Source organism: Falco naumanni, chromosome 8 (genome assembly GCF_017639655.2).
Source record: "Falco naumanni isolate bFalNau1 chromosome 8, bFalNau1.pat, whole genome shotgun sequence".
NCBI classification, from domain to species: Eukaryota; Metazoa; Chordata; class Aves; order Falconiformes; family Falconidae; genus Falco; species Falco naumanni.
The window spans coordinates 19,474,309-19,496,106 of NC_054061.1; the positions used below are offsets into that span (position 1 = coordinate 19,474,309).

The 21,798-nt window shown below is 55.8% G+C and overlaps 2 protein-coding genes across 11 annotated transcripts in view; one reads left to right on the plus strand and one right to left on the minus strand.

Moving 5' to 3' along the window:
• The window catches only part of CTNNA1 (catenin alpha 1), a 122,795-nt gene extending 117,546 nt beyond the window's left edge, over positions 1 to 5,249 (plus strand). For both annotated transcript variants that reach the window (XM_040602938.1, XM_040602939.1), the window contains 2 exons: positions 1,381 to 1,515; positions 4,047 to 5,249. In XM_040602938.1, the coding sequence (XP_040458872.1) occupies positions 1,381 to 1,515; positions 4,047 to 4,334 (423 nt within the window). In that variant the 3' untranslated portion in view covers positions 4,335 to 5,249. The remainder of the gene's footprint in view (positions 1 to 1,380; positions 1,516 to 4,046) is intronic.
• A 6,848-nt stretch (positions 5,250 to 12,097) lies between these two features.
• SIL1 (SIL1 nucleotide exchange factor) overlaps positions 12,098 to 21,798 on the minus strand; it is a 97,088-nt gene continuing 87,387 nt past the window's right edge. For all 9 annotated transcript variants that reach the window (XM_040603895.1, XM_040603893.1, XM_040603896.1 and 6 more), the window contains 3 exons: positions 17,049 to 17,145; positions 14,645 to 14,809; positions 12,098 to 12,563 (listed from right to left, as the gene is read on the minus strand). In XM_040603895.1, the coding sequence (XP_040459829.1) occupies positions 12,213 to 12,563; positions 14,645 to 14,809; positions 17,049 to 17,145 (613 nt within the window). In that variant the 3' untranslated portion in view covers positions 12,098 to 12,212. The remainder of the gene's footprint in view (positions 12,564 to 14,644; positions 14,810 to 17,048; positions 17,146 to 21,798) is intronic.

A 21,798-nucleotide genomic window follows, 5' to 3' on the forward strand; every position in this document is an offset into this window, starting at 1 on the left:
TCCTCACCGGCGGGCACCAGGACATGGCCTGCTGGGCTGTCATATCCCCTGCGTCCCTATTGCACTGGCTTCTGCCATCATGAAAACACCCAGACTGGTTGAAAAATCCGTCGTCTTGGGCACTGCTTGCAGCACCGCCAGCAACGTCTGCAGGTCCGGGCCTGCCTGAGTATTTACCCAGTCGTGAGTTGTGTATTGCCCCGCGCTGGGGTGCAGGCAGCTGTAGGTGCCCCGCTAGTGCTGCACGCACAGGGCAGGAGCGTGCCACGCATGCCCTTGGGTTTATTCATCAGCAGCGTGAGAGTCTGGTGGGCAAAGGGTTCGTGGGGGCAGTGCGTGCCAGCTGCTTTATTCACTAGCCCTCGCACAGCCAAGCGTGCCAGTAGATCTGAGATGGCCTGTTAGTCTTGGGAGAAGCAACGCTGGCCACCGTGCTCACTGCCGTTTCTAAAGATGCTGCAGGACTGCCATGGGTAGTAAAAGGCTTCCCATAGCCTTTTTGTCTTACGCTTGCAGATCCCGTTTGGACTGTGGCTGCCCCTCAGCAGGGCTCCTCTTGTTTTGAAATCCAGTGTGAGACTGGCTCATTAATCATCTCACCACTTGGCTCTGCAAAGCAAGGGATGGCCCTTCGTTTCTGTCCGAGAAAACAGCTTTCTGAACTGCACTGCAGTCTCTGGTACCTATGTAGTCTTTCAATTGCAAAGCTGAAAAAGTTACTTTTATCTTACGGATGAGTGCTTCAGCAAGCACTTAAAAATTTTATTTCATGCCTGGTGAGGAATCTAGTTTCCACACTGCTAAGAGATGGGAGCAGAAGTCAGGAAAATACCTACTTTGCTGGATATAATTGACTAACTGTTGGGTTTATCACTTCCTAGCTTAAGACTGAGAATTGAGGCTGGATTTGCTAACATCTGCTAGTTCCAACCTGAGATCTTGGATGTAAATTCGTTGCTGCCGTGTCCTGTACCATGTAGAGGAAGGACCTTCTGTAGTTAACACACCTGCTCTGGAAAGGTTAGGTAGCTGTCGTCCTCCTCCTCCTCTTCCTCTTCCTCACAGGGAGCTCAAGGACAGCCGTGCAGCTAAAAGGAGCCCCAGTGATTTTGTCCAGCAGCTGCCCCTGTGTTCTGATAGCCTGTGTTTATTGCTTCTGGTTTTTTATATGTATTTAGTGATGCCCATGGATTGCTCAGTTGTCTTTAGAAAACCAAAGCTCACCAGAAAGGGGAATGATCTCTGGAGCATATTCACTATTAGAGAATGGAGTTGTCTGGTTTCTCCCTAAATGTTTTCTGTTCCGGTTTTCCTGATGGCAAGGTAAAACTTCACCTTTGTTTTTGATGGCAAGGTAAAACTTCACCTTTGTTTTTCCAGTGTCCCGATTCTGCGTGCAAGCAGGACCTCCTGGCCTACCTGCAGCGCATCGCACTGTATTGCCACCAGCTGAATATCTGCAGCAAAGTGAAGGCTGAAGTTCAAAACCTCGGAGGGGAGCTGGTTGTGTCTGGGGTAGGTTTGAGCTACGACATGTCCAGTTCGTGCAGTTTTTCTTCCAGGAGTAACAATTATTCCAAGCTAAGCTTTATTACACTAAACATTTGTATAGAATATAGACGAGAATTTCAGAGCATTCAGTCAAAGTTTTAATGTATGCAGAGTTTATAATACTGCCTGTGCTGCCACGTTGTTCTTGGAGGAAACGCTTACTGTTTGAAAGGGGGGAGAACACAGACTTCACTTTTCCTTACTCACTAGTGGGTTTAGGCAGATTCACTTTACCTTTGTGCAACCTACTGTTTTTTCCAGACTGATTTTCACTTTTGGTGAGGTTAAAGCACTTTAAGCAGCATAGCTAAACCTACCGCATGTCTCTGCACAGCCTTGGAACACGCTGGGATCCTGCGATGCTCCGGAGATGCCGGTGTTCCAGAATGGCTGTGCCCTGGAGAGTGCAGGGGTTTAGCGGCTGCTCTGGTTGATGACAGCTGAAAGCTGCCGTAGGCCAGCCAGCCTGCTTCCTTATTCTAGCCATTACTTAGGAAATAATTTTTTCACTGTAGTTCATGAAATGCTTCCTCCCAAGAGGAATCTGTCTGACAGATTTGCAGGGAGGGAAGTGTAGCTAAATTTTTAATTTCTTTGGGCACAGGTATGCTTGATCACTGGTACTTTTGTCCATCTATGTCATGACTGAGGTAGCAGGTTTGAAGAAGGGATGGAAGTGGCTGATAGTCCAGTATTGCTCTCTGAATCCTTAAAAGCAAACAGAAAAAAAACTTACCATCCTCTGCCATTTAGATATTTCAAGTACTTAAACATATTAGGACATCTTTTTCCTCTGCAGACAAGCTGGAATTGTAGAAGTGCTTCAGGCCAGTAGTAGCTGAGGGAGGTCTGCAGCAACCTGCTGCAAAAGCAGTGGTGGTGGTGGACCTTTGCAGGGGAGGTGGGCTTCGCTGCTGCACCTCCTGCTGCTGCCCGTCCCACAGGCTCGGATTTCCAGCACAGGGGAGCCGAGTGATGGGATGTAATGAAACACATTGCTGTGCTTCTCTGCTGCATGCCTGGCGTCCTGTTAGCTGGCAGGCTGAAGGCATCGTGCTGTCAAAGGAGTAGATGTGTCATTATGCCATAATATGTACTCTAGGGTTTTACTGCAGTTGTTCGCTGTCTTCAGAATTTACATACCCTTCTGCCATAAATTAGTTATATGAACAGGCTGGCATCTGTAGTCTAGTCTCCTGGTTTTATCTGTTCACGAGTCTGTCCACTGGGGCTAAATATTGCCGGCAGCAGTGTTAAACTTCTATCAGATTATCAAATGAAGACCTCTGCCAGGCCAGGGACTTAACCTGTCTAAAAGTAAAATTCTTCTCAGTGTTCCCCATCCGTACACCAGAGAAATTTTGTGGCAGCAGAGCTATAATCAAGGCAGTAAGAGCTTGCACCCTAAGAAATCTGACAATTCATTTAGAAAAATGCCTCCTTGCTTTCATTGTATTTAACACAATTCTTCCTGCTGTGAAAATCCATGGAAACAGTCAAATGCAGTGGAAGCGCTTTCCAGCGTGACGACTGGGGTGAGGAACGCAGGACACTGGTTTGCTGGAGGGCACAGATCTGACCTGCCGTTGTGGTGCTGGAAGCACAGTGTGATGGGAAGGAAGGTCGTAAGAAAAGTGCCCTAAGAAAAGCGACCATCCCCCTGCTCAACTTGGCTGGCTCAGCTTGAGCTGCTCAGCAAGCCACGGCCTCAAGGTTTTCCCCAAAACCTTCCTGTAATGTTTGCAATGCAGGAATTTAAGTGTGCAGAGGCAGCTGAGCTCTTGTGTAAGCCGAGCAGAGGTGCTGAAACCCTGCCCCAGACCAAAACCCTGCCCCAGACCATTTGGTGTCCACCAGCCGGAGGTCCCCCTGGGAGCAGGGCACTGGCACCTGGAGAAGTGGGGTCCCAGCTGAGGTGACCTCAGTGGTCATCCCCTCTCTCTTCCACCCTGCCCTGTTTGTGGCTCTTCATCTCTGCCGTGTGCTAAAGCTTCAGCAAAGGCATTTTTTTCCCCTCATTTTAATGCTCTTGTAAATCAAGAACCACCTGGGAAAGGGCTCCAGGCCTGTCTGAAGATGCAGTCGCGTTCCTTCCTTTCCAATACAACTTAATATTCTAGGGTGATTTAAATATTTATTATCAGTGATTAAGATATTACTACGGCTTTATTGATTTCATTAGAGAATAAGCTACTGTTAAAGCCTAGTCACAAAAGCAAACAGCAGAATACAAATCTTTTCAATTGTCATTAATATGGAAAAGGCAGAGATCACGGGCAAACCTCGCGCTTTTAGTTTTGATGGCACAAGTCAGGTTTTCACTCCTTCATGCCCAAAGAAAAATACCACCTCAAATTTGGAACCTCAGATTTCAAAAGAAACCCCAGAAGAATCAAATTTTGAGTGCTTTTACGCCCCAAGACTGTCATTTTTGTGCAATACTGTATTTGTGTGGGTTTTACGGCGTGTAACACACAGACGTTACCGTTTGGCAGGTGGACAGTGCCATGTCTCTTATCCAAGCAGCCAAGAACCTGATGAATGCGGTGGTGCAAACCGTCAAGGCTTCCTACGTGGCATCAACCAAGTACCAGAAGTCCCAGGGGATGGCTTCGCTCAATCTGCCCGCCGTCTCTTGGAAGATGAAGGCTCCAGAGAAGAAACCCCTGGTCAAGAGGGAGAAGCAAGATGAAACCCAAACTAAAATCAAGCGGGCGTCCCAGAAGAAACACGTTAACCCGGTGCAGGCTCTCAGTGAATTCAAGGCAATGGAGAGTATTTAAAGAGAGGTCTTTGCCTTGGTTATTTTTTTCTCTAGCCCACTACTGCTACTTCCAGAACTCTACTTCTGATATTCTAAGGATTTTTCAAAAGTGTACTATTCCTCAAAATGTATTTACTTAATATAATTTTGATAACTTTGTTTAGATTACATGGGGAAATACTCAAATTTATACATCCTATCAATATAGCTTCAGCCTGCGGAAGTGTGTTAATTTAGATTGCTTTTAGATTTCAGGGATGTATTTCTAGCTGAAAATTGTTTTGTATAATCTTGCTTTAAATAAAATATTCTATAACCAAAGAGGATTTTACAGTAACACTAACGGTTAACACTAATAGTTGAATCATGCTATGCAGAGACTGCAGTTTTTCATGGTGATCAAGAGAGGAAAACTAGATTGTTTTACTCAAAAAAAAAATTAATTAAAGTATTGTATGGATTAGTGTATTCCTGCTGTTGGGGCGGAGAGGGAACAAGCTCTGTATGCTCAAAGGATGTGAAAATGCAGCAAGCTGTGTGACCACAGCTGGAAAATATCTGGAAAAACTGTATAGCCTTGCCTGGGCTGGGTTTTGCTGGGGGTCACGGAGGGAGGGGGAGTGTTTGTTGATGCGCTTATTGGTTACGTGATGCTGCTTTTCCTGGGCTGTGCTAGAGCTGTGTGCCTGACGGCTCATTCCCACGGGTGCCCGGCGTACCAGCACCCACAGGTGGCTTTGCCACCGGCCTTTTCGCGGGAGGGGGGAGTTTCACACGCATCTCTGCTGGGGGAGCACCCAGAGTAAATCCAGTAAAACATACAATCATGGAGGCGGCTGATTACTTCTGTATGACACCGGACGGGAATTTTAATGCCTGGTTACAAATTACTAATGTATTTTGCTGCGGGACACTAATAAAGTTGCTTTTACCAGCTGGTGTATTGTGGTGCTGTGAATGGAGCGGGCTCCCAGCCCGCCCCTGCTCCCCCTCCCCGGCATTCAGATGCAAATCAGCTTTGTACTCATTTCTCATAATTGCTCTGCATCCCGCCTTGGGCTTCCAAAGGCACCCAGGAAATAATGTTTGCTCAGGCTGCAATTTAGACTATACATTATTTGTGATAACTATAGCTACAAGGTATAATTTTGCTGTCTTATTTAAATTTTATGAATTTCAGTGTGTTTTACATGTACCAATAAAGTCCAGTATTCAAGAAGAGGCACTTGTGCAGGTCAAAGTCGCGTTCGCTGTTTCTGTAAAGCATCCATTAAAATGGAAAGCAGCCTGTTCTGTAGTTAATGTTTTAAACTGCATCTAAATTTTAGAGCCGAGCCTTGGCAGCATTACGTTATAATTTTATTTATCTTGATCAGCTTATAATTTACTATATCAAGGTTATTGCTGTCATGTTACCAAAATGCTGATCAGAATTAAGCTAAATAGTTCGTGGGATATTTTTGCCAAATATATTATGTTTTCAAGCATTTTAGCCTCTTGAGTACAGATAATAAACAGCTGAATTATCTGCTAGTTTTCATATGCCTTTAACGTCTCAGCAGGCATCTGCTTGGAGGGTAAGCTGACTTGCTCCTTCCACGGACATTCAAGGGTTAATGCAATAGATAAACTGTAGATCTTGGTTTGTAAATAATAACTGTTTTTATAAGTATGATTTTTTTTCTCTTGATATTAATGTGATTGTCTTAAAGGCTACATTCCCTGGGCTATCCAGTGGCTCTCTTCAAAATACATACATTACTTCCCCCAAAATGCAATCTATTAGGGAGCTTTAAAACACAACCCATATATTAAAATGTACAGAAATATTTATATGCTTTTAAATCAATGCTTTATGTGCTTTTAAATCAATGTTAGTTTGTTTTATGCCACAGACTTCGAGCATCAAGTTGGCAGCAAATTAAAATACTGGTTCCACCTGATGAAAGCTGGTTGGAGCACCCAGCTGGAAGCGGGAGGCCGGAGGGGGAGGCAGCAGGGCGCAGCTCACCCCCCTCTTCCTCACCCGAGGGGTGCCCCTGCTCCGAGAGCTGCGCGGGGCGCATCGAGGTAAATCATTAATGTCTGTCACTGATTTAATTGCTCTGTTTGGGAATGCGTCAGCAGTGGCTGGGGGGAAAGCAAATCCCTGCCTCCCCCAGAGCACGGCGGGGATTTCGTGTCACGAAGCCCCACGTGCGGTGGCTGTGCGGCGGTGTAACGAGTGGTTATCGGTACCTGCGCTGCTGCTGCTCACCAGCTCGAGCCTGCTCTGCGCGCAGGTGCGAGGGACGCTGCCGTGGCACGAGCTGCTCTGGAGGCTGGGCGAGCTCCGCGTGGCCTTTTCACAAATGGCTCCATGGGTTGAGCCAGTGGCCTCGGTTAAGTGGGCAGAGAGCCCTGCTGCGGGGGAGGGGGTGGCAGCGGTGGGCGTCGGGGATGGACGGGGCTTTTTCAGTCCCTGCGCGTGGAAAGGGGCCAGACCCAGGCCCCTGCGAGCGGGTGACTTCGGCAGTTGGGTGCCAACGCGCTGACCCTGGCGTGTCAGAATTTCAACCTTAAACCCAGGTGGAACTGGCAGCAGCACTGCAGGCAGCGGCGCTGCACAGCGAGGGGGTCCGGGCGCAAGCGAAACTGTAACTTTATTAGAGAGCCAATTGAAAAGAATTACAGTAATTACTGCTTGATGTAATTAAGCGCTGGGGAAGGGTTTGTGCAGTTGCTCTCCGCTGCGGCGGCTGGAGGGGAATGCTTTCTCCTACCGGGAGGGAGCAAACAGAACCGTGTTGGGTTGTAAAAGCCGCGCGGGTGCCAGGTGGGGAGGGTCTCCAGTGCGCTCCGCCATGGGTGCAGCGATCACCTCGCCCCTTCCCTGCGGCTCTGCGCCGCTCTCCAGCTAACGGGAGAAGAAATCACGGGGCGCTGGGGACGGAGGGGACCCGCAGCACCTCTGGGCAGTGAGGGGCTGTGGGACCTCCCTGTCCACCGGCGTTCGTGGGCGGGAGCCAGGCACGGCTGCCCCCCATCGCCCCCCGCGACACCGAAGTATCCGTTGAACAGGGAAGATTTGGGGGTTTGCAGCACCGGGTGAGGCCGTGCCCGAGCCCAGCCGCCCTCTGGCCCGTCCCGGGAGCAGGGACCTGTCTCAGGAAGATGAACCTACAGAGTCTTCTGAGGTGTATTAGTGAAACCACACCAAGGCCCCAGGAGATTGTCTTATTGTACATTGCAGGTGCTCTTAATTCAGTTCAGCGGTGAACCAAGCCACGTTGAATTTATGCTGCTTTAATTGCGTGTGAAGGCTTCTGTGCCGAGGTTTGATGCTGTTCAACGGCTGCCTTTTCCTCGCCGTGCTCTCCCTTTGCTTGGACCAGCCTCGCCGCTGCCAGGCTGGGAGCCCAGCCCCAGGCGGGCGGTGGGCTGGGGGCTCTCCTGGCTGGCGGGGGGATCCCGCTGGGTGGGACGGGATGGGTGCGGAGAGGGGAGCGAACCGCCCTACGCTGCACGTTCCAACAGGACGGCAGCAGCAAGCGTGGGTGCTGGGTTCAAAACAAGCCGAGGCAGCCAAGCTTCAAATACTCAATTACACAGGAGGGCAGAGGGGTGGGGGGTGGGGGGTGGGGGGGGGCGTGTGGGTTCAAAACCCCCAACAAATGGGTGGGAAAAGGAAAAATCCATTAAGGCACATCAGATGCTCCAGCGCGGAAGGCTCAGGACTCCCCTGTGGTGTGGATTGTGGAGGCTGGCGGGCAGCCCAGGGAAGCACAGCGGTGGTCTCTGTTCTGAGCCCCCTCCCTGCCCGCTGCGCGCCAGGATCTGGGGCTGGGGAGCTCGGGCTGAGCCGGCACAGCCCTCCCGGTGCTGCTGCGGCTGCAAGGGGAGACAACGCTGGCGCTGGCCTGGCCCTGTGCGCCGCCAGCCCAGCCAGGCTGCTGGCAGGGGGACCCAGCTACCTCCAAAATCAAGGGTGGAAGCGCCTATCCCAGCCCCGCTGCCCCAGACCCACAGAGGCGCACGGTGCAGCGAACCCTGCTTGGGTCCCCAGCTGCCCCAGGGCCCCTCCAGTCCCTGCTTGCTCCACACAGACTGTGGTCCCGGTGCAGGGCGGCTGCTGGGGGGGCGAAGGTGCTGTGCCACACTGGGAGGCTGCAGGAATGTGGGGCAGCGGGATGTCAGTGGCCGGAGCGGGATGCACCCGCATCGCCCCGCGCCCCTGCCCCCTGTGCCGCCAGCAGCAGCCCTGGCAGCGCGGCCACACGTGGCAGCCGGGGCACGACGGGCTGGTCCTGGCCCCCATCCTGCCCGCGGCCCCCGGGGCAGGCAGTGGGGCTCAGCCCCTCACTACGGACCAGCAACGCCACTTGGGGACCTGTCACTAGCGGGGACACCAGCCTGGGCCAGCAGGTACGGCGGGGGGACTCAGCCCAGCGCCCACCTGCGCTTCTCCATCACCCTCCAGGGCCAGGCAGGGACGGGGGGCAGGGCAGGGGGTAGGCTGCCCCTCTCGGGCTGCAGCCCCCAGGACTGAGCCTTGGCCGTGGCTGCCCTCCGTGCCCTCCGTGGCCCTGTGGTTGCCACTGCCCTGGCTGCGCACCTGTCACCCCACGGGGACAGAGCCCACGGCTGGGGTGCGGGGCCCCACGGAGCCCTGTGCCCATCCCCGTGGTGTCCGGGCTCTGGAGGGAGGAAGGGCTTTGCTCAGGGGGGCTGTGGGGGTACAGTGGGTGGCCCAGCAGCCCGGCCCAGGAGCGGAGTCACCTGCTGCCGCAGCGGGGGGGGGTCAGAGCCTGCACAAATGCCAAACAGGGTGCTGAGGATTTCCAGGTAATTTGGTCCAGGTAATTTGAGGTAATTTGTTGTATTCAGCCGCCGACGGGAGCTGCGCTGGGAGTGGGCAGTGCCTGGCAGCTTCACCCCCTGCCGGGACCCCCCCGGGCGCAGGGACCCCAGCCCCGAGGAGAGAAGGGCCAGGGGGGCAAGAGCAAGGGCTCGGGGCGAGAGCCGAAAGGCCGCCAGCAGCCAGAGCCCCCGCCACGAAGGTCCTGCCAGGGCACCAGCCGCCGGCACGGGTAACGAACCAGCAGCGCACTGGGGGGGTTACGGGGCGCAATCCCACACACCCCCCCCAGATGCAACTGCTTCCCCCAACACCCCGCCCAGGGCCGCAGGGCTGGGACACAGCTGCTGGCTGCAAAGGTCGCGGAGCATCAGCCTTGGCCAAGGACCTCAAAAAGCCTTTGCAGCACGAGCGTCCTCAGCTTCCGAAGGGCTTGGGATACACGTTGCCGGGAGTTACGGCTGTGGGTTTGTCGGGGGTTTTGCTCCCCTTTAATGTCATGCAGCTCCTCAGCTGCATCACCGAGGGGGGGCTGGACAGGCAGGGACCCAGCTGGGTGGCTGCTGCTGCTGGTCTTCTCCCTGCCCAGCCTTAAAGAGGCGTTAGACCTCCCCGACCCTGCTAAATCCAGCTGTGAAACAGTGACAGGGCCAGGGAAATCCCTCTGCTGACACCCCAGCTCTGCTCCCTGGCTGTTGCCATTATAGATTTTTACTTTTTTTTTTTAGTCCACAAAGCAAAATCCTGGCAGGACCGGCTGGGAAATGCATCTCAGAAAAAAATAAAAATAAAAAAAATATCATTTCTAATCCCAGAAAAACATCCTGAACCAAAACTCAGAAAGGACAAAAAAAAAAAAAAAAAAAAAAAATCGATATTTATAATTAGCCCCACTACTTAACAGTGACAACTGACATGCTGTAAACAGTAGCCAGAAATATTTTAGCATCAGGAAAGGCTAACAGCCTTGAAACAGCCCGATCGATCGCCTGCCAGGCTGTGCTGGCTGCAGGGGGTCCCTGTCTGGGGCAGCAGCAGCGGATGGGGGGTGAATCCCAGCCCCTCATAAAGCCCCGGGTCGGGGCTGGGGGACACCAGCCCCCGCGTTCGTTACTCATGTGGTTTCTGCCCCTGTGCAACGCTGGTGCTGCAGCAGCCCCTGGGTCCCATTAAGCTGGTGGCAAGAGCAGCGGTGATTGAAATACCTGTTATTGCTAGAAAGCAATTCTGAAAGTGAACACAGGAATTAGAAATAATCATCTCGGCAGGGCACTGGGAGCAGGGCATGCTCGGCCTGATCTGGCGGCAGCGGGGCCAGGCGGCTGCAGCGGCGCTCTGCGGCCAAAAGCTGGGCGTCCCGGTGCTGGGGTGTCACGGTGCTGGGGCATTCCCGTGCTGGGGCGTCCCGGTGCTGGGGCGTCCCGGTGCTGGGCTGTCCCTGTGTTGGGGCGTCCCGGTGCTGGGCTGTCCCTGTGCTGGGGCGTCCCACCCCACACTCTGCCATCGCCTCTCGTGCTGCCGGGCAAAGCCTGCAGGGATAAAGCTGCTGCCCCCCGCAAAAGGCACCTCAAAGATGGGTCGGCAGGAAAATGGCTTGAACTGCCCAAGCCAGTGGTCGGCACCCGCCTGCCACCACACTCCGGTTCTATCGGGATCCTGCTACAGGAAAATGACCGCTGCAGGGTGGGAGCGAGACAAGTGTCACCCCCAAGCCGCCGTGCCGTGCTGCTGAGTCTGTTGCAGACCCCAAATCTCTCTCCTCTCCCCTCCCCTCGCCTCTCCCTACAAAACAGTTCAGAACAAGGAGAGGGTTTTCACTGCAATTAAACAGACAAAATGACAAAATTTAGTTTCTCGTTTCTATAATCTTTGCTGATGGCGGGGGAGGCAACACTCATCTCCAGGCCAGGGGCTGGGCAGCACTTTGATTTCTTATTCTTCTGAGAAAGGACAACATGGGGACACAGAGCCAGCTCAACAGGGACAGGGCAGAACATCTTCCCCAACCGCCCATCCAGCACGGGGACCTGCCAGGACACCGCTGGGGGAACAGGGCATGAGCCCGGAGGAAAGGGAAGCAGAAGATGCAACCGCAAGGGCTGTGTGAAGGGAGACGGCCACCCCGGCAAGGGGAGCCTGCTGGGCGTCGGGGACGAACACGCCTTGGCTGGCCACCCCCAACCCCAGAGGTCACCCTGGAAGCCATCTCCAAAGACACGAAGGCGGCAAGCAGACAAGCTCAATGGTCTGTTGTAGGGCGAAGCGCGCTTCACCCGCTGGCTACACCCTGTGCTGGAAGGAGCGGTTCCACGGCCGTACCACAGCCGGGCTTGGGTACACGTATGAACCCCCAGCCCCTGGGACGTGGCTGCCCCCAAGCAGCGAGGGGCTGCGGGAGAGCTGCTGGCCCCTGTGCAGGCAGGGTGGCACAGCCGGGCTTCCTGGCGGCGCTCACAGCCACACCAGCTTGACCAGGGACAGTCCTGCTCCGAGGGAAGGCTGGAGTAGAGACCCCCGGAGAGCCCACCCCTCCACGCAACATTCCAAGGAAACACCACTCAGCTCTCCTGTACAAGCACAAAGCAATCCGAAGGCAAACGGTGCTGCCTGAGTGCGGAGATGCATTATACAGAAGAAAATAAAAGATCACAGACACCGTGGGTCATCGCCAGGCAAGAACAAAGGCAGATCCGAGCTGCGGGAACAAACGCTCCCCTCCGCGCAGCAGAGGCCAGTCCTGCATCCCTCTGCCCTTCCCACCCCGAATAATCCTGCAGACGGACCGAGAACACACGTAAGGTACCAGGGTTGGAGGCAATGCGAGCTGGGACTCTACCTCGTTCCCCGTAAGGTATATATCTCTATTTTCCCAGCAGTACCCCATGCAAAAGATCTACCCCAACCACTTGTCTTTTAATAACAAAGCTGTTGTCACACTCGCCCAGTGGTGGCATCTCATTTACTCCCGCAGTTTATTCAGAAATGCGTTCGCACCGGTGCCATCGAAACTCACACTGTTACCCTGAATGATCTGGAACTGAACCGCACCTACAGCTCTCTTCATCTTAACTCCTGAATGATGGTATTTACAGAGCCAAGCAGTTCCTTGAAATAGCCATCTTTGTCCCCTTCCCTCTGCTCCTCCGCTGCCAGCTCCTCGTACTCGCTGCGCAGGAGGCTGAGGGTGGTGCTGAGTGCCTGGTCCCCGCGGTAGCGTTCCTTGCAGAAGGCCATCAGCACGCCGACCATCTTGAGGACCTTCTCCCGAGTGTCGTGCTCCGGCATGGCCAGCAGGTTGGAAACGACCACGCACCAGTCCTGCTCCACCACCGCCGGGACCAGCTTGACTTGCCTGTACTGCTGGATTTTCTCCTCCGTCTGCTCTCCGTGCTGGGAGTCCTCAAGCAGCATCTGTGGCAAGTGGTGGGACAGGGATTAATGCCCCTAAGAGGCAGCGGCTGCCGCAGGAGAGGAAGCCACACACCCCGAACACCTGCCTCGGGAGTGACTTACAACAGAAAACCAAGACAAAGTTTGGTCCCGGTTCCCTGTGTGTCCCTGGTCGCCCACCCTGGAAAACTCCCGGTGCCCGGGGGGGTTCAGCACCACGTGGCCCTGGAAGCAGAACTTCCAGATGAAGACAGTTCAGCAGAAGACCCTGTAAAGTCTCTGCGTCTGCTGCTTCAGGCTGCTGGGCAGGCTCCTGCAGCACCTAGCACACCTCGCTGCCAGCCTCTGCGCTGCTCCTGGGGGACCGATGGAGACCCCCCCCCCTGCTCCAGCCACGGGCAGACCTGACTCTTCCAGCCCAGCCCAGAAGACCCCAAACACCGCAGCCCTGCCGTGAGGGTGCCCAGAGCAGCACGGTGGGGGCAGTGGGGCTGCCAGCCCCCTCCCAGCCGGAGACCTGCCCCGACAGCGCCGGGGGGAGGCAGGGACACGTCCCACCCCCACGACCCGGGCACCCTTTGGGGCTCGGGTGGCCGAGTGGCTGTGGGTAGCATGAAGTTCCCCAGACAGGCTCCATTGCCCCAGTGGATCCGCCTGGCTTGGCTGGTGGCCCCCTGTAATAACTATTATGTCTTCGCTTCCCTAATTACTTTTGCATAGTGCAGGGCTGCTCCCCGGCAGGGGGATGAGGGGTTCTGCTGGGTGGCGAGCAGAAATGCAGCCCTGGGGGAGGAGAGGGCAGGCAGCGTGCCCAGGAGCTGCCACGAGACCCGGCTGACCCTGTCCCCGGGGGCCACCTGCACCCCCGAGGGTGCCCGTAGGATTTTCTGTGACCCATTCACCACCTTGGAAGGGACCCTGGGTGGCCAGCGGCTCGGTCCCACGGATTTACGGGAAGGACCCAGTGGGGACGAGGAGGGACAACGCCAAGGAGACCCCCCCCTCTCCCAGTGCCCCGAGAGAGCTGCTGGCTAACCCCCTGCCGGCCGCGCAGGACTTGGGGTGAAAAGGAAAGAAGGCGGCAAAAAAAGCCACTCGGAGCCCCAGGAACCCCCGCTCCAGCACGGAGAGCTGCCAAGGACAAGGCCAGAGGACGTTCAAGCCAAGCCATGGCCATCAGCCAGCCCAAACCTGCCCCCGGCTCCACCAGCCCTGCGCCCCGCGGGCACCCCGGCTCCCCCATCTCCTCCACGAGGGGCCGGCACTGGTACACGGCATTCCCAGTCCGAAAGACAGGGAAAAACCATTATTTGAACATAAACCTGAGGACGTGCCAGGCCTGCGGCCGGGGAGCGGATGGGGCTGATGTAAAACCTGCAGCGGGATGGGCAGAAGCGGTGCAGGTGAGACGCCCCCGTGGGCACCCTCCCCCCGCAGGCACGAGGATGGACCGCGGCACGTTGGAGCCAGCACCTGGTAAGGTTTGAGACCCACTAAAATGATTTGCACCTTGACAAAGTCTCCTGGAAAACAGCTGTTTTAAAATGCAGGCATCGCTCCGCGGTGCCTGAAACCCAAGTATTACAGCAGTAATAATCTGCGGGGCAAATTGGCTATAAACTGAGTGAAAGTGGATTTAATTTCTGTTCTCTGGAGTAAGAGAAACACACAGACTAAACAGCGAGCGATGGCAAGGAAAGACAGGTTTTAAACTTACGTTTACAGTGGCAATCCACAGTATTTGGAAATAAAACACTTAAGGTTGTGGGCTGGGCTCCAGCGAGGGACGGGCAGGCAGGCGAGGGGCAGGGGGCAGCTGGCGGCTGGACGCCGAGCCCAGCTCGCCGCAGGCTGCTCCTTGGCTGTGTCCCTGCCGTTCTGTTATTTAAACACCCCCGGGTGGAAACGGTGGCAGCAGTTTAATGAAAAATAAAGGTTTAAGCCCACGCTGGGCTCTCCCAGGCGCTCGTGCCCCGCAGGCTGGGGGAAATTCATCCCGACGGCACAGACCAGCACGGATGCTCGTGCGGCTCCTGTGGTGTGGGGAGGGGGTGGAGGTGGGGAGTGCCTGGCTGGGTCCCGACCCTCCCCCAGCTCCTCACCTTCTCCACGATGAGGTCGTAGAGGAGCGTGACCACACGGACATGGAGGGTCTCCATCCCCTTCTGCCTGAAGAGGCTCCTGAGGACCTGGAGGCCGCCCAGCTTGAGGAACTGCTGCTGGGCGTAGGGGAAGTGTCTCAGCATGGAGGACAGCGCGAAGAGAGCCTGGCAGGGAGAGAGCTCCATCAGCAACGTGGCTGCAGCCGCCACATTTGGCACAACCTCTCTTCATGGCGCCCCACGGGGACAGGAGAAACACTCTCCAACCCACCTGTGCACAGCTCAAAGCTCTCCTTGCTGAGGGGCATCCCCGGGAGCTCCTTTTTCTCCTGAGCCCAGCTCTCCCTGGTGCTGTGAGGCTGCCCAAACTTGGGTGACTTTCACCCAAACTCCAACCCAGACCGTCATGGCATGTGCTAGAATGACAGCCCCTGCAGCCAGCACCCCAACAGACCCAACGCCACCATTTCTCCATGCGGTTTGCCCCTGCCGGTCCGTGGCACAGAGCACAACTACAGGCTAAGGACGAGGTGAAGGAGGGATCCAGCACCGCTCAGCAGAGCCTGATCCCCTTGAGATGATCTGGACACCCGGGGAATGTCCTCTCCCTTGCACCCACGTGGCCAGAGGACACCACCATGATGTTTCCCAGGACATAGCCCCAAAACAGGGCTCTGTCATGGTGCAGCACCACGCACCGCAAGCAAGAGACACCAGCCCACCCGCCCTTGCCTCCTGGGCCTTGAGCGGCACAGGGTTATAACCAGGAAGCAACGAGGGGCCAGCAGCTGACTCTTACACTCTTACACTCTTACACTCGTCTGGTTCTGACACCCGTGGTTTGCAGAGGGGACGGGCTGATGCCGCCCACAGGCAGCGGGACGGGGATGCTCATCCGGGCGCCCGCCAGCGAGCAGAGCCGGCCCCTCCGCACCGAGGTGGACTGCGCATCCCCGGTCCCCACGGACGGATCGGAGCTGACAGCCACGTCTTCCCCGGTCCCATTTGTTTCTATTTTCCATCTTCCGAGCTGCCGCTGGTGAATCGGAGGATGTTTGTCTCCTGTTTCAACCACAGGCCAAAGGATGGGGGAGGGAAGAGATGCACTTTTGGCCTTGCTGCTGCGCACTGCTGCGAGCACTGGGGCAGAAAACCCACCGGAGCGGGAGCCGTGGGCTGCTGCCCTGTGAGGGAAGGGGCTGGGGCACCAGCCTGTCCTTGGGATCCTGGCTGCAGGAGACTGTAAGCAGCACGGGAACTGGAAATTAAAAGCCTCTATCCTGGAAAAAGGGGTTCAGCCCTTGGAGGTTTTTGTAAGGCCACATGTAAATGTGGACAATCCTGAGCTCTTCTCCAGGGGCTACCAGCGGGACGTGTTCAGGCTGGAAAGAACGGTCCCGCACCCACCACCCAGGGGTGCAAGCGATGCTGGTAAAGGCCTCTGCACACCCAGCTATCCCCCACACACCAAAATGAGCTCCGGACTGAGCCATGGGCACTCCTGGGAGGAGCTTCTGAGCACGGAGCATCCCGCAGTGCACCTCTCCAGCCAGGACCTCCTCACACCCCCGGCCAAAAGCAAAGGGGCTCCCCAGCCTCTCCCTCACTGGAGCACTCCTACATGGACTGGATGAGAACATGTTTGCAGGGGCTAGTTACAACACCGGCAGCACACAGCTGTTTGCGGAACAGCAGGTGCATGGAAGATGAATGAAAGAGCTGGTGGCTTCCTTGCCCTGCCAAACCCCCTCTTGCAGGAGGGCACCGTGTTAAAACAGCGGGGCTGGGCTTTTGGGAGCAGCCAGATAATTTTACAGCCCGTAAACAGAGGTGGCATCACATGCTGAAGAGAGGGTAATGAGATCTCATGCTCCAGGGAGTACGGCGAGGAGGGCAGGAGGGAGGCGGTGAGGAAGCCCCCACCCCGATGGACAGCACTGCACATTTGGCTGGGGGCTCTCGGCGCTGCTCGCCTTGCTCCAGAGCCACCGCCAAAGGCAGGACACGGGGCTGGCTCCAGCAATTAGCTCCTTCCAGACGTCAGCTCCCATGTTTGTTAGCCTCTGATCGCTACGCCTGCCATGGGGACCCTCACCTTTCCTCCCAGAGCAGCCGCAGCATCGAGTCCTGTCCCCACAGGGCTGGCAGAGCTGCCGCGCGTGCTGCTGCTGGCAGTGGGGGTGAGACCCACGGTGCCGGGGGGCCAGTAGGCACCGGCCAGCTGGGGCTGCTGGGGGTGGTCCAGCACCCAGGGCCACCCTCCCGCACCCCTGGAGAGTAAAACTCACCCAGCATGGGGGGACAGCGTAGCATCCCACACGATGCCAGCGATGTCCCAAAGTGCTCTTACAGCAAGTTCAGCACAAAACCAGCTTTACCCAGTGGTGCATCCCTGCTTGCTCACCTTTTTCTTGACAGCCAGGGGTTGTTCCGTAGCCAGAATAACCAGGAGCTTCTGCAGCGCGCCCCCCTCGATTGCTTCTATCTGCACTTTGGGGTTGCTGCAGGCACAAAGCAAAAGGCAGGTCAGCAACAGTGTGAGGCACGGCAGGGTGGGACAGACCCCAGGTGCCGCAGCAGACACGAACGAGGGTCGATCCAGCCCGATCCCAGAGCAACCCCCACCCCAGCTCCCAGCGGCCGCAGCCTGCGGTTACGGAGAAGGCACGAAGCCCTGCGGGCCACCTCGCACACAGTGGGTGACTGGTGCAACCCCAAATGATGGCAACAGGGCTGGGGAACGGCACGCAGGGCCACTCGGGCCACCCCGCCACGTGCCCACATCCCACCCATCTCCCCGTGTTTCCCTCACAGCTATCAACCCTCCCGCTTCACACCGCACCTACTCCTGGACAGCCTTTTATATTGCAGTTCCTGCGGTCCCCCTCTCACACTCCTGGCTTGCCGTTAATGTACTGATTTATTTAAATGCTCCTGTGCTCCAGCTCACCTGGAGGAAGGTCCCGCTTGTCCCTAGTACCTCTGAATCACAAATTACGGCTGATCCCACCACCCACACGCCTCTCGCACCGAGCACTTCTCTCCAAGGACTACAAAATGGCTAAATCCATCCTCCCGTCTGCAAGAGCCAGGCTAGAGTTTCAGCTCCGGATGCGAGCAGCTGCCCCAGGTGCAGGCAGGCAAAGACAAGCCACGCTTGCCGGCTGCACCGCTCCCCGGTACCAGCACTTTGCCACCCCACTTCTAGTACATCCTTGAAGGTGGTGTGGAGGTCAGATGCTACAGGGTCCCTCTTCAGCGGGGCTTTCACTGTTGGAGCACAACGTGCCAGCTGTCTGCATCCCTGATCCCAGGTTTCTTGCGCTCCAAGGAAGAGCTCCAGCATTTCAGCCTTTGCTCAACTTTGAAGCAGCAATTGCACTGCAGCCAGACAAAGGTCATGGATCCCTGCTACAGCAAAACACCCACGGCTCTTACCGCTACCAGAAAGCTGCTGGAGCAGCCAGTACCGAGCATCATCCAAGAAATAAGAGAGACAGAGGCAGACAGGGTCATACAAAAACAAAAGCAGAAGACAAATGGACTTGGGCAGGGAGCAGCTTTGAATTAAACCTGTGGCTCCCAGAAATACAGCAGAACACTAAGCTCATCTGCCTCAGCCAAGGTGCCAGCAGCCTCTCCAGCCCGCCCTGCCCTTCCAGGCTTTGCTTCTCACACCACGAAGAGTCATCCACAGCTCAGAGGTGGCAGGTGGGGTGTGCAGGTTCCTGACTGCAATTACCAGGTCAATCTCAAGGCAGGAAAAGGAGGTTCCTCATCCACTTGGTACTACTGCCTACTCGTCTCACCTACTTGCATCCTACTGCAGCAGGCACCTAGGCAGAGCCACACGCAGGCACCCTGCTGAGGAGGGGGACATCTATAACCTGCCCAGACAGGACAGGAAGGAGAAAGAACAAACCCAGGAGCTTCGGGATCCTCCTGCAGAAGACATTTTCACAGCACGCTCTGCAGACCTCCATGCGCTGCCACTGCAGCAGCCCCAGCAGCCCTGGGAGCAAACCAGCTTCTAGTAGCACCTGGGTCCAGGTGGGACCTGATGCACGTACCAAGACGTGCCAATCCCCCAGCCCCACCATGTGACGCAGCAGCGTCCTCCTGCAGGAGCAGGATGTGCTTTTCCACCTCCACATGGTGGGAAACGGCCCACGTGGCCAACCCCCTCCCCCTGCAGAGCAGCGGTGGCATCCCTGGTGGCCTAGCCTGGGTCTGGCTTTGGAGTCAGGAGTCAACACGGGCAACCAGCCCCAGCCCCAAAACCTTCAGCTGCCCCCAGGCAGCCCCTGGAGCCGGATGCCTGCTGCTGCTGCCCTCATCTCCAGCCATACCCCAGTCACACAGGCAGCCACGGCCCCTCCTGCACAGGGACAGTCCTGCAGCCCCGCAGCATCGTGACACCCATCCAGCCTTAGCGACCCCTCCCAGGGCAAAGATGGGAAGACTACAGCACTGGGATGGAGGATAAACAGCACCCAGAGCACCCAGGGGTTGGCTGGAGACCTGTTTGACATACGTTAGCAGGTGCAAAGGTCCTAAGCATGACCCTCACCTCCAAAGAGCGAGAGATAAGGAACATCTGCCCTACAGAAGTGAACAAATCCTGCATCTCCCCTCAGTTCAGATGGATGTATAAGCCAGACATAGCCACAGCTTATGATTAGACTCCTTCGGGAGCCTGGAGACGCAATACGTACAGTGCAGTAAGGAAATGCAGCAGTAAGAAGAAAAACACCTCCCAAGGTCGCAGAAGGTGCCCTCAGCAGTGAGCTGGGCATGGCTGGTGCTCGAGCTGGGATGGCTGAGCGTGGCCATGCTCACTAGAACAGCGTGAAACCTTCTCCTGCAGAGGCTGCCCAACATGAGCAGAGCCATCAGGGCTGTGATCCAGAGCCCTGCGCATCCCCAAGCCCCAGCTAGCTGCTACAGGAGATGCACAGCCAGAGCGCTCCTGCTGTGATGACCGCTGCAAACCAGGCAGGAGGGGGATGAAGAAGGTTTCTTCAGCTCTGTTTTTCCAGCTATGACAGCTTTGGTCTCTGGCTTTGTCTGTGTACAGTTGGGTTGGGCTTGTTTCTGCTTCAAGCATTTCTAGGGGAAGGCGCAGCGCAGAGGCTCGGCTGTGCCCAGCGCATCACCAGCCCCACTGTCACTGGGGCTCCAGGCCGGTGTGAATGAGAGGTGATGAAATCCCAGCTGCATTTCCAGGCCCCAAGGAAGAGTCAGCAACTGACACTCAGAAAATACAACTTCTGATCCGAAAACTCGACCAAATTTCACAGGCATGTCGCTCCGGCCAAGGGAGAGCAGAGTCAGTGCAGAGCAAGCCGGCAGGCAGGCAGGCCCTGCTGCTGGGCATAGCTGCGCCGAGAGGAGACCCCCGTGCTGCAGACCTCAGAGAGCCATTCAAGGAACACATTAAGTCTGGGACATCCAAGCTCTTTTGACACATCCATCTGAAATAAATAATAAAAGCTCTTCCAGCAAGGGACGCAAGTTAAAAACTGGTATGCCTTTTAATGCTTGGCTGGTCAGCTGGAGCATTAGATCTAATTAAATCTCTGAACCATGGAGCTTCTGCCAAGGAGCACCTCTAGAGGTTAGGAAGCCTTCCTGGATGGTAGGTGCGCTGCTCTGCTGCATGTCTCTCAATGTTTCTGTTGTTTAACGTCTCTACTATCAATAGTCCAGGCTTCATGCTAACAAAAAAGCTCATTTAAAGGTTTGGAAAACTCAGCAGAGATCTGTACAAATTACACTGCCAAGCCCAGGGAAAAGCAGCCTGAACAAAACAAATATAAGACAGACTGCGGAGCGCTCGCATGGGAAATTCAACCTGTGCTGATCTGCTAATGGATAAGGGGATGGTGGCACAGACAAGAAAATTCACTGAAATGGAACTCTGAGGCCGGGACAGGGATGGAATACAGCCTGCAACGACACCTCGTGATGCTGCAGTGATGGCAGAGATCGGGGCGCACTCAATGGATGAGATTAACCAGCCTCAAACCCGAGTGAGGAAGAGCCACAAGCGCCATGCTCAGGCTCAAGCAGCTTCCCAAGTGAGACCCCCATGTGCTAAACAGCCCCAGCTTGCCCTGGGAGGACCGACCCCCCTGCGGGGTGACACCACATCCCCTCCAGATGCGGCTCTCACTGCATGCCTGAGGTCCTGGGGCCTCCCAGCCATGCTGCCCAAGCCTCTTACATCTCTCTTTCACGCTGCTCCTGAGGAGTAGAAAACAAGGCTGAGTCCAGGCTCATCGTGACTGATCCGATCCACGCAAGAAGCTGCCTGGGTGCTGGGCCAGGCAGTTAACAGGCACACTGCTGGTGTTCATGCTGGCCAAGATGCGCTGAGCAGGGGTGAAGAGCTCGAGGAGACCAGCAGGAATCTCTAGTGCCCACAGATGCCCACACCATCACCTCCGAGCAGCTCCTGAGAAAGCTTTGGTCCCTGCAAGGTGGGCTTTGGTCTTCAGCAGAAGTTCCTGAGCTTCTTGAGACATGGGCCATCCATCCCAGATCATGAGAGAACCTCTGAACGCTTCTGGGCATGGGCCACCAGACCCTCCTGATAGGGATCCTGGGGATGATACCCTCTTTCCCAGGGCGCAGGGTATGGTCTGTGCTCTGCTCTCCAGTCCCAGCTCAGGCTGATCCTCCCCCCGACTCACGATGTCCTGCTGCCTGCAGACCCCCTTGCTTCTCCCCGTGCCCCTCAGCCAGGCTCCCCCAGGAGCGATGGGGCTGCCATCCATGCCCTCGCAAGCACTCTGCAGCGCTTACGACGCGCCTTTTTGACCACAAGACAAACAACATCCAGGTTTCCCACTGTCACCTCCTTCTGAAGCTCCTGGAGCTGTGACACTGCCGAGCACAGATTTACTGTGCCATTTCATCAGCACGTTTCCCTCTCGGGGGCTGGAGGAGGGTGATTATGCCCTTTGATGGAGAGGGGAAAAAACAAAAGCAGGGGAGGGAAAGCCAAGAGAAAATCTCCATCTAAGCTTGCCTGCTGCAGCTTGCAACGGCAGAAGGAACCACTCCATTTTCTGCCAGTTTATATTTCATTGCGTTGGAGTTACAACTTCCCATAAGGGGCCAGAAATTATTACAGTCAAGGCTTGTTTGCC